The sequence below is a fragment of the Ziziphus jujuba genome, chromosome 3, assembly GCF_031755915.1.
Source record: "Ziziphus jujuba cultivar Dongzao chromosome 3, ASM3175591v1".
NCBI lineage: Eukaryota > Viridiplantae > Streptophyta > Magnoliopsida > Rosales > Rhamnaceae > Ziziphus > Ziziphus jujuba.
The window spans coordinates 29,445,199-29,459,773 of NC_083381.1; the positions used below are offsets into that span (position 1 = coordinate 29,445,199).

The window sequence follows — 14,575 nt, forward strand, 5'->3', positions numbered from 1 at the left end:
ATTATGACCAAATCACATTTGATTCACTTTTTACGATTAGATAATTAATTAATTTCCATCAACCACATTCTAACGTTATTTCCATACACATATAAAGTTTTATTTTTATTAAAGATAAAGAAATTGTAAAAAAAATAAAAAATAAAAAATAATTTCTAATTATGAATTTTCTACTCCATCGTTTTTTTTTTTTTTTTCTTTTGTTTTTTTAAACAGTCGAGGAGGGCCTATTTTTTAACTTGGTTCCAGTTTGAACCTGAATTTAAAGATTTACGAGGCGATGTTAAGCCTAGGTTTTACTTCATGGTCATAGTAAATTTTTAGTGTTTGGAGAACTTACTGTGTGTATATATATATATATATGGATAACTAGAAGCAAAATTTTATTTTATTTTTATATTTTAACAAGAAGCAAAGACTAAGTAGTGCTATAGGCACAATAATGTTTACAAAAAAAACGTTTAACATATTACATATATTTATGTATTGTCGGTTGACATATTTATATAATCTAAATATGAATTAAGAAACCAATAAAAATAATATTAAAACTTGCAACCAATTTGTCAAAATATTTACCAGATACTAAATTTATTATATTATTGACTTACATTTAGTTACAATTATCATTTAAAATATTCACTTATCCATATCAAATGTATATTTAGATTTCAACTAATAAAATAAAAATATATCAAATTGCTACTTCATCTTAGTAGTTATTATAGTAGACTGATTAATATCTCTAACATTATTCAAAAAAAAAAATTAACTGAATATTATCATATTATTCACTATAATATTTTTAATAAATTTAATAAATATTTTAGTAGCACATTATTGAAAAATTATACAAGATACATTTGATCTTTGCATAATACTTTGTTTGTCAATCTTTTACAGAAAATATTTTTATTTTTCTATTATTTTTGTGTTCTTCAACAGGATTAGAGAATCATATTGTTGTTTTAGAAGTTTTTGAATAAAGTTACTAAATTGTCGGTATGGAGACAACAAAAAAACAACCCCTGATGGACAAAGGTTGTCCCTCCACCCCCAGTCGGAAATCCACGTATCACGATTGTACAAGGAAACTATTCTTTGTCAGTTTACACTTCACATATATCTTTTGTTTTGCAATAATTCAATTTTTAAATTTGTTACAAAATATATCCTCCCTTCAACTGTGAAATCTCTATTAAACAGAATTTGAACTATTCTCAATGACAAAGTTACCATTATCTCTGGTTACATTATTTTCTAAACTAATGTTGTCATTAATTACTTTTTAATTTATTTTATCCTCAAAAAATAATATTTATCATTATTGATAAATGATAATTAATAGCATTTACATACTTAGATAGCAGATCATAATATAAATAGTTACTATTAAAAGATTTATTTTTAAAATTTTAATATAAAAAATAATAAAATTAAACACTCTCAATTAAAGTTCTCTTTATGAACAGGTGATCATAACTATTAGTGACACATATTGAAGTTCTTTATCCTCTATCAAAAAGAAGTATATAAAAAGTTTTTAGCAAAGTTGGTAAAATTACTAAGAGTACACTTCTAAGTTTTAAATTCAACTAGATATGGATAAAATTACTATTCTTTTTAATTTAGAATATATTATAATTTCTAAACAAAAAAAAAACAAAAAGCAAAAAAGGGATATTATTTGTTTTCTAAATTCTACAAGTTTTATGCTGCTCACATAGTTCACATTTGCATTGTTGATATTTGATATACACACACACACACACACACACACACACATATATATATATATATATATATATATATATAATTTGTATAAAGTGCAGACATTTGGACGTTTTTATCTTGTGAACGTCCACAAAAATGATGGTTTTTTAAAAAATCATCATCATACTATCATACAGACACGATTATTGATTATGATTTCTTCAAAAACCATCATTTTTACGGATGTCCATATAATAAAAACATATGTACGTCCAAACCATAAAATCTTTATATATATATATATATAAATGAGATGGTCAAGCATTTATGAAGAGATCTCATCTACAAATGATGTTCTAATATGCAACATCAAGCAATTCCTCTTTTTAAACCCGAAAAGTGCATTGTTGGAACTAGGTTGGAACGCCAAATAGCTCTAGATTCCGGGGTTCTCGCCAAGTATCCATTCATACATATTTTTTTATTATTATTATTATTATTATTATTATTATTATTATATAAACGATATGATAAAAAATTTATAAAAAGGGATTGTGAGGGAGAATTATCCATAGTTATCATAATTTTTATGTTCTAATGACTATAAATGATTGTCCGTATAAATATATGGAGAATTAACAATTTTACAACAAAATGCATGCACACCTATCATATCAAATGCAGACCATTTTATTTAACAAAAATAAAATCTTAAAAAACAAAAAATAAATGTTTTCTACCTAAGTTTCACATCATTGTCTAAATAAAATCTTTGGGAAAAGTTAAGTGAACTGTCCTTGCCGAAATAATGGAAATCACTTCTGAGTAAAACAAAAGGAGTCGTCCACCCACCATGACTATTTATCTAAATTGGGTATCCAAACGAGTCAGGAATCACGATTGTAATTGTAAGTAAATTACAAAGCATCCACATCCTATTTAGTTCACACTGTTTTTTTGGAAGTACCTTTTGTTTTATAATAATTGCATACACTTCTTTTTTTATTTTTTTGAAATTTTAAATTTGTTCAAAACATATCGTTCTGATCTACTTCCTCTGCTTTTTTTTTATTTTTGCCCTCATGTACTTGTCTACGCTTCTTTTTTACCGCTTGAAATATATTTGAACACATATTTCAATTAAATTTATTTATCTTTTTAAATATTTTTGTTGATAAAACAGTTTAATGTTATTTATTAGATTAACAATCAATGGTTGAGATTCAAAGTCTAGATAAATATGAAAAAAAAAAAAAAAAAAAGCAAAAAATCCTAATTCATCCTGCTTTTTGGGTCAGTTGGGAAATCTACAGCTACCAATATTGTTCAATCATTAGTATTTATTCTATTTTATGGTTAGTAAATGATTTTCACCCAATTAGTTGTTGTTGACCTGTAAAAGAGTACAAAATAAAAAGAGGCAATAATTTTTTTAAGTTAAGTCAAATATTATATACATATATATAAAAGGTAGTTCTATGATACCGATATCCATTTTTTTTTATCATGCAGGTGTTCAAAAATATTATGATTTTTTTAAAAACTATTGTCTTTTGAAAACGTCTCCACAATCAAAAAAGGCAAATGTCTATACTATAAAATTTCTATATATATATATATATATATACATATATACATATGGTGAGCTGTTTCAACCCTCATGGCTTTCAGTTTCATTCATACTCAACAATCAACATGTTACATGTTACCAGAGACATCTGTATCTATCACCTGAAAATCCTTAAAACTAGAGCCGCTTATAATTAGCTTCCAATTTGCCACTTATCATAAAAGAAATTACATGAATAACCCATCTTCCTATCGTTTATGATACATTGGAGCCTGACATCTTTGGATCAAGCTCAAAAGAATTGTACAAACACACACAAAAACCAGAACAATCGAAACGATTTGAATACAGAACTGAGGCGACGCGTACACTATTCTACACTATCTCTGATTATTCACAAGGGTGACGAAACACTAGAAATAAAAGAGTTAGCTCTGGTTGTTGCAGATCTCGGCACCTATGTGGTTCCATCCCAATGATAAGCAGCCAGGAGGCAAACAAATAGTTTTGAACCACAAGCTGCATCGGTTTGAAAGAGTAAAAATTAATGGGGTGACAGTTCCTAATTTTCCACATCTGAGTGAGATTGCCTCTGTGTCGGGCTGACACTTCCACCTCGGCTAATCTTGAGTGCTGTTAAAGCCTTTTGTATTTCCATTGTCATTGCACTGTCCACACTCCCTGATGACAACTTCTTATGTGATTTTTGCAAATGAAGCTTAAGAGAGCTACTACTCAGACCAGCATTCTTCCCACAGATAGGGCAAACTTTAATCATTGGCTTCCTCTGTTGCCACTCCATGGAAACCCTACCATGTAATTTCCTATCCAGAGTTACTAAGCTCTTTGCAAACCCATCATTTGGCTGGGCCCGTCGATGAACTCTTTTAAGTGTATTCCATGCTTTTAATAGAGTGAAATTCCTGCAACATAGAAAGAGTAATCAATAAGGAGCATTTCCTTTAATCAAGAAATTATTCTGAATTCATTTAGTTGATTTCATTTGAGAGGTTTCCATGTCATTGAGTATGCAGTATTAAATATCCCACACCCTACCATGTAATTATAATTTTCACTTACTTTCTGAGCATTAGATATGCAAGCACTACCGTGGCACTTCTACTTCTGCCCTCGAAGCAATGAACTAAGACCTTCCCACCTAGTTGTTCAACATGATCAATAAAATCTGAAGCTTCATCAAAAATGCTGCTGATATTTGAATCTTCATTGTCATATATCTGATAATTTGGGGAAAGCGGATTTAGCATAGGCAAGCCAAAAATAATATGAATATTATTTATAAATGCATACTAGGAAAAGGATAAACAATGCCTCTAATATCACTCATAATAATGAATAGAGGCTTGTGTGCGTACAGTTCCATTCCCCTGGGCAACATAGCCCAGCTTATGCTGGCCAATACATGTCCCACAAGGCTGTGGGACGCTGTCAGCCAGCTCATCCTGGACTACATTGCAGAATAAAATTCTGTGTGTGTATGGTAAACATGACTTACTAAGCATCATAACATATACCATGGAAATATAAAATAACTAATATTTGGGATACGTAATTGCTTTTTACCAAGAAGAACAAACAGAACAAAAACAAAACAAAAAAAGAACTTACAGAAAAATTTTTGTACTCGAATAGATCAGGAAACTGAGAATCTGACTGTCCAATTTCATTGGAGCATAAACACAATATATGAGTAATTCCTATATGTTGCAGTGTAAATACAGATCTCGCAGCCAGCGCTCCTCCAATAAAGAGGGTACTTGTGATTAAGGATGGCCTTTCTGTATTTGCAGCCTCAGATATCAATGCAATCCTCTCAAGAATGTGCTCAAGTCTGACCTGTAAGTTATAGTAAATATGTTTTAATCAGAAATTAAAATTTTTAAAAAAAAATGTTAAGAAGAGGGAAAATGTTTCTGTAAAAATGCATGTTCCCTCATTGTAAATTGGAAGAATAATATATTTAAATTCTATGTACAAAACTCAACAAAACATTACCTTCAACTCATAAGCATCAATAACGCAATTATTATCACTACCCTCAAAGAATCCACTATTAAAATTGTTCTCCTGGCAGAGCTTAACAGCATCATTCTTGAGCATTTCATTCCACTGTTCCAACTCTTTATTTGAATCAGCATCCATCTGAAAAATAACAGAATATATCATAATTAAATCGTGTATATTATAAAATAATAATAAAAATAAATATGCCTAGAATCAAATGACATAGGATAAGCATGTATTTCAAAAAAAATCTTTTCATCGGTATCAAGTGGGGGTCCCTCTTCCTAAGTAATAGCAAGAATCAAATGACATCACAAGAAACTCCACATAGGCAACCCTGCTCCAATTCCAAAAACCATTGTCACCTAAGTAACAGTTTGAAACATGACTAGAAGTATACAAAAATGAGTGTGTTGCAGACTATACTAAAGAGTTCCTTTTATCTCATGTTATCACTCTAGACACCATACCCAGGTGAACAAAGTTCTGTTTTTAAGTATATTACCAACCTTGACAAGTTTATGGTAGTCACGGAGCTTTGCTGTTAAACGCAGGTTACGAAGGGGCTCGCCCCCAAATCCTTTATGGAATTTCCCATGCCAAGCATCACGTGACAATGGAGAACTGGAGTCTGAGCTTTCTTTATTTCCTGAAGATGAAGACCTTGAAGTGGATCTTTGAGATTCTGAATCACCAATATCTAGATTACTATCACTAACATACCGTTCCTTGCTTGGAGAAGGAAAAGGAACATATCCAGCAGAATGTGATGGTGACTCAGGAATTGCCAGATCAACATTGTCAGACTCCCCTGAAGAAGTTTTGTTTACAATATTCAAAAATAACCGTAACAAGCTATCTAGCTTTTGATGAAGAGTGAGAAGAAATATATGGAAGCCCTGCATGTCCCTAAGAGCAGCACGGAATCCACTGCGAAATTCTTGAACAATTGACAGCATTTCAGTCGCCCGTGCATCAGGTGTTTCACCATCCTCTAAGGGAGGGGATCCCAATTTCCCTCCTGTTATGTCATGTAACAGATTGGAGGAATACTGAGAACTGTTAAGTAGTAACTCAACCAACTTAGGATAAATTGCCTGGTCATTTGCACGCTTTCCTGCAGGAGGTCGACGAGGAACATTGGAATCAATAGCCACAATTTGAAAGTCAGAAAATCTTGATTCATCTGATAATTGCTTTCTCAAGCAAATGTCAATAGATTTTGGCGATTCGACATTGTTAGAAAGATCAGAAGCCTCTGAAACGGATCCAGAATTATGAGAGATCAATCTGCAATCCACCGAAGTTGATCTTCGTTCCTTTTGAAGAGCTCTAATCACTCGTGGTCTGTACTTTTTCATAGCAGAATCAATGACTTCCTCCAAATTATCCATATTTGTAGAAGCCATTTTTTCAACCATTAATAAATTTGAAGAATTTCCACGCCATCTTAGCTGACGGCAAGGGAGCCTATCTTCGTTTCTGATGACAAGGTCTAATAACAAGACCCTACCAAGAGCAGCTGCTGTATTTTCAGCATATTCCCTCAAGTCAAATGCACTAGAACTTTCTAGCAAAGGAGATCCATGTGCATAACTGCAGAGAAAAAGATTCTGGTCTCCATTAAAATATAGAAGATTAGTTCTTCATAGAAGTGATGGGAACAATGCATAACCATGCTTCCTTATTTGAATGCTACTAATGGTGTTTAGGAACAAAGAGGTAACTTTGCCTGTATATTAATAATCAATACAAACCTTATCCATAGGTCTACTAGCTAACATAGGTAAGCAGAAGTTTCAAATCATACTGCTTCATTTAAGTTTATCTTATTCAAACTCTCTGCTTCTCATTCTATATGTGCACTCCAAACAGTGCTAACAAAAGCAGCATATATCACATTGAAATATCCAACAATTTCTCCAATTAATTATCATTTTCGCTAATCGTTTTTCTACAAGCAGAAACAAATTTCTGCAAAAGGGAATAGAATTGAAAAAAATAATGAAATTGCTTCACAGAGCCTGTCTAAATAAGAAAAATTAACTGGACATTGTACCAAATAAAGGATGATAAAGGATTTTAAAAAATAAAAATAATAAATAAAAAATAATAATAATAATAATAATAATAAATAAATAAATAATAAAATAGAACAAAGGTTTAACAATATCTCCCTTGACAAAGTGCTGGATATATTATAACAGCCTGGGGCTAGGCCAATAAAACAACCATCAAACTTACACAACTCACATTGATTATTGAATGATATTATATTCTCCCTCTGGTTTTTCTCTCATATTTCTCCCCCTATCCCCTTGATCAATTCTCACCACCCAAGTCCCTTTCTCTTCATAGTCGTACACCAACTCTTTTTTCTTTTGGCTAATGTGAAAACCTACACTGCCTTCATCTGGGGGCTGAGAAGATTTTGGATATCCTAAGCCTATCCTTCTCTTGTGTATCAAGTCAGTCAAAAAGGAAGAGTAGGATTATGATACATGGACTTCTCGTAGGCCAGCATCCTAGTATTACTCTCTGAATTTTAGTTTACAATGGAAATAAAACCAGTTTGAGGGTCTTTAAGGTAGATGCTCAAATGAAAATGAACAGACCCCAATGAACCGACCACCTCAAAGAAATAATCTCTTGGTCCCTCAACTTAACAAAATGGCCCCACAATCTAATTGTCTTATTGTGTGCATGAGAATAGTCGACCAAACTTCTCAATAAAGATCATGTCACTATGCTCAGAAAAATACCACAACATTTAAAAAGATTAAAATATTATTTGACTTGTCTATCACTTCATCCAAGTAAAAAAAACACACCAAAGGCTCTTGGAAGTACAAATATTCCATGCTTCAGAATTACAAGATCTCATTAGACAAGAAAACAAATTGTGTTTCACCTCATTAGTAAAAGACATCTGCTAAGTTCAAGAGCTTCCAAAAGTTCTGAGCAAGTCATTTCACCAGCTTCATCTCCTTCTAAACTTGCTCCATCTCTTGCTTTCTCAGCAGCTTCCTTAATCTGGAGCCACTCCACACTAGAATTATGAATAACTCTTGCCTGCAATAATCCAATATAATGACTCAGAGAGAAAGAAAAAAGATAATATTGGATCACTAGAATCAAGGTTATTCTAGCAGTTTAAAAAAGTAACTATACCATTTAAGTTTTAGCAATTTCTTTTAAGAGAAAAAAAATAATAGTTATAATAATAAGGCAAACCTGAGGGGTTCGGACTCCAAGCCACTTAGCAAATTCATATCCAAGACGTTCAGATTGCGTAGCCATCCTAGACGATGATATTTTTATAACAGCAGCTGCTTCCTTTGCAAGACCATCATTATCTGCTGGCTGACTGAAAAAGGCAAAGAAGACAACTCCTCCAGAATTCACAGTAACCTATATGCACATAATTGAAAAGAAGGTGGGATAACTGATACAGGGATACCCAACTAAACTAAGCCTTCAGAGAAAGCACATACATACTTCTAGGGCTTTATTCATTTCATCCTCAGAATGATCAGTGTTGCTATTATGTTCGGTGTGGTGAAGAGATGAAAGCATGTCCCAAGAAAAAGAACTTGACTCAATTTCCAGAGTAGCAGCTTTACCGAGTCTTTCCCATAGACTGATTTCTGTTGTTTGATCAGAAGGCAGAGAACCTTTTGAATTATCAATGAACTCTCCTGCACTGAATAGCAATAAGGATGTGAAACATGCAACACAAATAATCTCCTTTTTTTCCAAGATAGGAGTCTACAATGGAGGTTTTGTTTGAATCTTAGTAACAATTTTTTTAAGAATTGCTGATTGAGGAGGTTGCAGTTGAAGTGGGCACATCTATCTTAGAATTAAAGCAATAAAAAGGCAATGAACAGCAATAATATAGCGCATTAAATAACAAGGTTTCAAATTGTGTATTGGCACCAACAGATTCAGCATGGCAGCAAGCAGAAAAGCACATCTAAAATGAGTCAATGTTCAAGAATTGTCACTTATAATAATTTCTATAATATATATACAAAATCTACTATATGAAATCAGCATTCCTAGCTTTAACCAATCCAGGGTTGTCAAAAAATTCAAAATTAATAAATGTGAATGGATGCTCTGGTCCAAAAATTTCCTAAGGTTGAGAGCTGAGAAGGTGATTATAAAAGGACACATTGAGTTCAAAATGCAATTTTTCAAACAATTCCGAATCTTTAATAGACCGAACTAAAAATGATATGGGGCTGAGATGATTTGGGCAGGATGCTTTAAAGGTGACACTGGAGCAGGCAATTCTGGAATCCTATCTTATACCATACCCATCTTGGTCCTGCTACCATTTTACTTACCTCAGTGGAGAAAGTTTGGTTCTCCCACTTTTGCCACCCTTCTGCACGATTTACCCTCTTTTTTATCATCACAATATTTACTCTTACTTTCCAGTCACCCAGAAAAAACTAATACATGAACAATGCATGGTAGAACACAAAAAAAAAAAAAAAAAAAAAAAAAAAAAAAAGGGTAACCAACAACAAACAACCAAAAGAGCTATAAAGAAGAGGAAGACAGAACGAAAGAGGAAAGTACCTAGAAGGCATATCATTGAGCCTCGGAGGCCTGTGAGGGAAACCAGAGGAGCGAAATTTGGCACTGCGTTTACGAACCAATTCCAGCCATTGCGTGAACCTATGCGCAGGCCCTGAGGTAATGTCACCCAACATATACAAAACCTGCATCTCAACACAAGCCAACTACATAAATTTCATTGCTGCTCTTTCAAATTCCTGCATCTATCGCTCGAACAACCAACTCCATAAATACCATATTTATAATGCCGCCACTATTTTCCCGGGAACCCTATCATTATAATTAATAAACTCTTCCTCTCCCTCTGCCTCTGTCTATGTTAAAAAAATGTATGCATATGCACAAGTGAAACTGACCCTGGAAGTGACGGTAAGGGGCAAAGGAGCCTCAGGCTCGTCGGATCCAAGGTCGGACTCCTTCTCTTCTTCTTTATCCTGCAATTTCCGCATAAGCAGCAAAGCAAATATTAAAACCAACTGATCATGCAATGGACAACCCAGATCCCAAAATATCAAAATTTATGAAAATTAACAATCTGGGAAAAAAAAAAAAAAAAAAAAAAAGAGTAAAACTATAAAAGTGGGTGGAGATTCGTGGGAAATACCTGGACCTGTATTGGGTTGATGAGTAAAGGGTCTGGCTTTTGCTCTTTTGCCATAATGTTTATTTTTGGGAGGTTTGCTTTCTTTTTGTTAAAATTATAAAAATAAAAATAAAAATAAAAATAAAAAGAGGGAAAAAAAATGGGAGGGCTACCACTCTCTACAAATTCGGCAAACAAAAGTAGTTTGCTTTTTTTAAGGAAGGCTGTTAAGGATGATATATTATACCACTCGATGAACAAAGCAAGACGCTTTTTTCAGAATCTTTTTTTTGCTGCTGCTTCAAGTAGCCACTTTTTTTTCTTTTTCACTGAGTACTTTTATCAGTAAGGAAGTAGGCAGTGTTAGAAAACTGCTCAAAAAGACGTTGGCATAAATATGATTGATGAATTGCTTGCCTTCTCTTCAAGTCTGCAAAAATGGGGGCCAATTTAACTACTCTCTCTCAGCGGTTATTGTTGCTGCTATGATGAAGATCACAATTTTTTTTTTTTTTCTTATATAAAGAAAACTACCAGAAAGTGGATCATGATGATGGATCATGTGTACAATAATTAATGTTGGCGCGTCGGGTTCCCAAATCCCAATATTTAAAAAAATAAAATAAAATAAATCAGGTATTTTTTTATTCCCGTATTGGAGTTTCTCCAACGGTTATTTTCTTTGGAAAGAAAGTTAAAAGTGATTTGTTGAAAAGAAAATTGTGGGAAATTTTTATTACTATTTGTATTTTGATGGAGGGAAATTCTTATTACTATTGTTAATAAAACTCCTTCTTTTTTTTTTGTTGGGGTGAAATATTATTAATAAAACTCGATTTTGGGAAATTGGAGGGAGTTTATATGATTCTTCAGAGCAAGGTTCTGAAGTAAAGGTGGCGGTTGGAATATAATTTTCCAAAAAGGAATTTTTTTTTTTTTTGGGGGGTATTTTTAATATATTTTTTAGTAATATGAGAGTAGACGTTACACCTATACTCCTGGATTATTTTATTCCGGATAAGTTACATCATTAACCAAGAAATATTCTCTTCGAAATAAAAAATTGATACCAAAATAAATAATTAAATTTTGAAAAAAAAAAAATATATATATATATATAACAAATAAAGTATATAACAATATATTTGGTCCAAAAAACCAAAGTGTCCCACATTTTTGCCACATTTTTTTTTTCCCTTGAAAATGGCCCATCTCAAAAAGTGTGTATATATATATATTCGATATTTAATTTATCTTTTTCACTTGATTTTTTTTTTATTAGATCTTATCATATTCTAAAATTTATATGACTTTTTTTTCTTTTTTTTTTTGAAGGAATATAACTAGTTTACTTATATAATATATGAGATCCCATATCGGTTGAAAAAAAGAACGAAGCACCCTTATAAGGAGGATGTGGATACCTTTCCTTTGATAGGCCTTTTAAAACTGTGCGGACGGAGCCTAAAGCGGACAATATCTCGTGCGGATGGACTAGACTGTTACAATTGGTATCAGAGCTAGTACCCGGATCAATATGCCAGTGAGGACGCTAGGTCCCAAAAGGGATGGATTGTGAGATTTCACATCCCTTGAAAAGGAAAACGTAGGTCCCAAAAGGGATGGATTGTGAGATTTCACATCCCTTGAAAAGGAAAACGAAGCATCCCTTTATAAGAGGATGTGAATACATTTCCTAAGTCTTATGAGCGAAGCATGCCTAGGCGTAAAAAGGTCAAGCCAAGCCTTAAGCCTAAGCATGCCTAAGCATAAAAAGGTTTTTTACAATTATATTATTATTTTAATTATAATAAGGCTACTAAATAAACAAAATAATTCATATTTTAAATGTCAAAATATATATAAATCTATATTACTTTTGTATGTGTAATAAATATGTATTAGCATGTAATTGATCATAATAGATTTATGAAAATTCAGATTTTTCAATTTTTCAACAATAGATTAGTTTCAAAACATATATATTATAAATCTATAAATACCTAATAATTCCTAGATTAATACATACTTTAGCTATTATCATAATCGAACTCTTATCTTATTCTTTATCAGACTTCAATTCAATATCTACATCTTCATCCAACTTATCTTTCTTGCCATCCGATACAAAATCATTTTCCTCGGGCTCCTTAATTTCAACTTAAGTATTTCTAAAATCTTTTTTAGGTGGTAACATATCATTCTTCATCTCATCATCATTTTCATCATCATCACAACCTTCGGCAATCCATGCATTACTAGCATCACTTGCTAATAGAGTCTCTAATTTATTACTCTTCTTTTTCTTATTCATCATTTTTATTTTTTTTGTTTAAGAAAAAAAACTTAATCTTAAAAAAGTTTCCATTCTTTAACAATATTTTTTATTTTTATATTTCAATTTCTGATGAATTGTTATTTAAAATTTTTTAAAAAATAATCTTAGAAAAAAAAAAACTTTGAACAAAACGCTCGTGTCTTTTAGCTCCTAGGCGCGCATTAGACGGTCAACACAGTATTAATCCTTTTTTTCTAAGTTTTGCTACTATGTGAAGCGTTATCTAAAAGTATCACGTCTAAACGTACCTAAACAGCACTTTTTTCCGCTTTTTAGAATACCGGTAAAACTAATACTTTTTTATTCTTAAAGTTCTTTGGAAAAACATGTATTAGTATTTTTATCATTTTTAAGGACAAAATTGCATTTTAGCTGCTCAAATATCTCAAATTTCTATTAAAAATTAATGTCAACCAATTTAGTTGTATTTCACCACTTAAGATTTATTACTGTTGGAAAGACAAAATTAACAAGCAAATTAAGACTTTGAAGATATTTTATTTGTCTAAACATAAAATTAAGGTTTAAAAAGGCATGGAAAAAAATTTTATGAAGTGAAAAAGTATCCATTTTCCTACACAACAAAACTGCATATACATTTATCTACCCAAACAAAAACAAAAAAAGCAAAAAAAAAAAAAAAAAAAAAAAACACTGCATATACGTTTATCACAAAAACAAAAGAATAAAGGCAAAAATGCAGATATAAGTAGCCAGACGATCTCTTTTCATTGCAATTTTTTCAATTTAAAAATATAATTACATTGTAGTATTCTCTAAAATCATTTAGTTTCGTTTTGGAACTTTAAAATTAATTGTATCACATTAATGTCCAATTTTTACAATCTTTACAAATTGATCTAGTTATGTTAAAATTGACTTAAATTGTGAAATAGAAATCATCTACTGCACATTGGATCCATAAATTTGATTTTTTAATTTATTTTTTAGATTTTTTCCAATTTTTCTGTTTGAAAATTTTAAAAAAATTTCAAGAGCCCACAAACAATATTAGATGTTCAAAATAATTTTGTGACCTCAAAAAAAAATATATATATTTGAAAAACATTTTGTAAGCCAAAAAAAAAAAAAAACAAATGTTAAAAGAAAATCAAAGAGCCTAAACAAATAATAAATGTTCGAAAAAAATTCTGAGAGTCCAAATATATAAATATTCAAAAAAAATTAAAAAGCATAAAAAAAAAAGAAAAAAAAGAAAATCAGAAGCTTCAAAAAATTCTAAAAGCTCAAAAAAAATCAGATGGTTAAAAAAATGTCATACGTACTCAAAAAAAAATTTAAATGGTAAAAAAAAAATTCTGAAAGCTCAAAAAAAATAAAATGTTTTAAAAAATTCTAAAAGCTTGAAAAATAACAAGATGGTTAAAAAAATTCTGAAAGCCCAAAAAATCATATAGTAAAAAATAATTTCAAAAGCTAAAAAAATAAGATATTCAAAACAATTTCCAAAAGCCTTAAAAAAAATCAAACATTTCAAAAAAAATTCCAAGTGCCAGTAAAAATATTAGATGATAAAAGAAATTTAAAAGCTTTAAAAAAAAAACAAATATTCAAAAAACAAATTCGAAAGCCTAAAAACAGTACTTTATCAAGCTCTCAAATTTTGTTTTACTATATATTATTTTCTTGGGCACTCAAAATTTTTCTAACCATTTTTTTTTTTTTAACCATATGGATCTTTATCATGCTCTCAAAATTTTTTTATGATCTGGTATATTTTTTGAGCTTCTAGAAT

At 31.0% G+C, this 14,575-nt stretch overlaps 1 protein-coding gene across 1 annotated transcript; it reads right to left on the reverse strand.

Moving 5' to 3' along the window:
• Positions 1 to 3,355: 3,355 nt before the first annotated feature.
• Positions 3,356 to 11,082, reverse strand: LOC107423412 (dual specificity protein phosphatase PHS1). The gene is made up of 11 exons (XM_016032964.4): positions 10,503 to 11,082; positions 10,255 to 10,332; positions 9,899 to 10,041; positions 8,807 to 9,011; positions 8,543 to 8,719; positions 8,220 to 8,380; positions 5,818 to 6,904; positions 5,300 to 5,446; positions 4,913 to 5,140; positions 4,364 to 4,521; positions 3,356 to 4,206 (listed from the first exon to the last, which is right to left on the reverse strand). Exons 1-11 carry the CDS (start codon positions 10,554 to 10,556, stop codon positions 3,846 to 3,848), a joined length of 2,799 nt encoding a protein of 932 aa, XP_015888450.3. The 5' UTR covers positions 10,557 to 11,082; the 3' UTR covers positions 3,356 to 3,845.
• Positions 11,083 to 14,575: the final 3,493 nt, after the last annotated feature.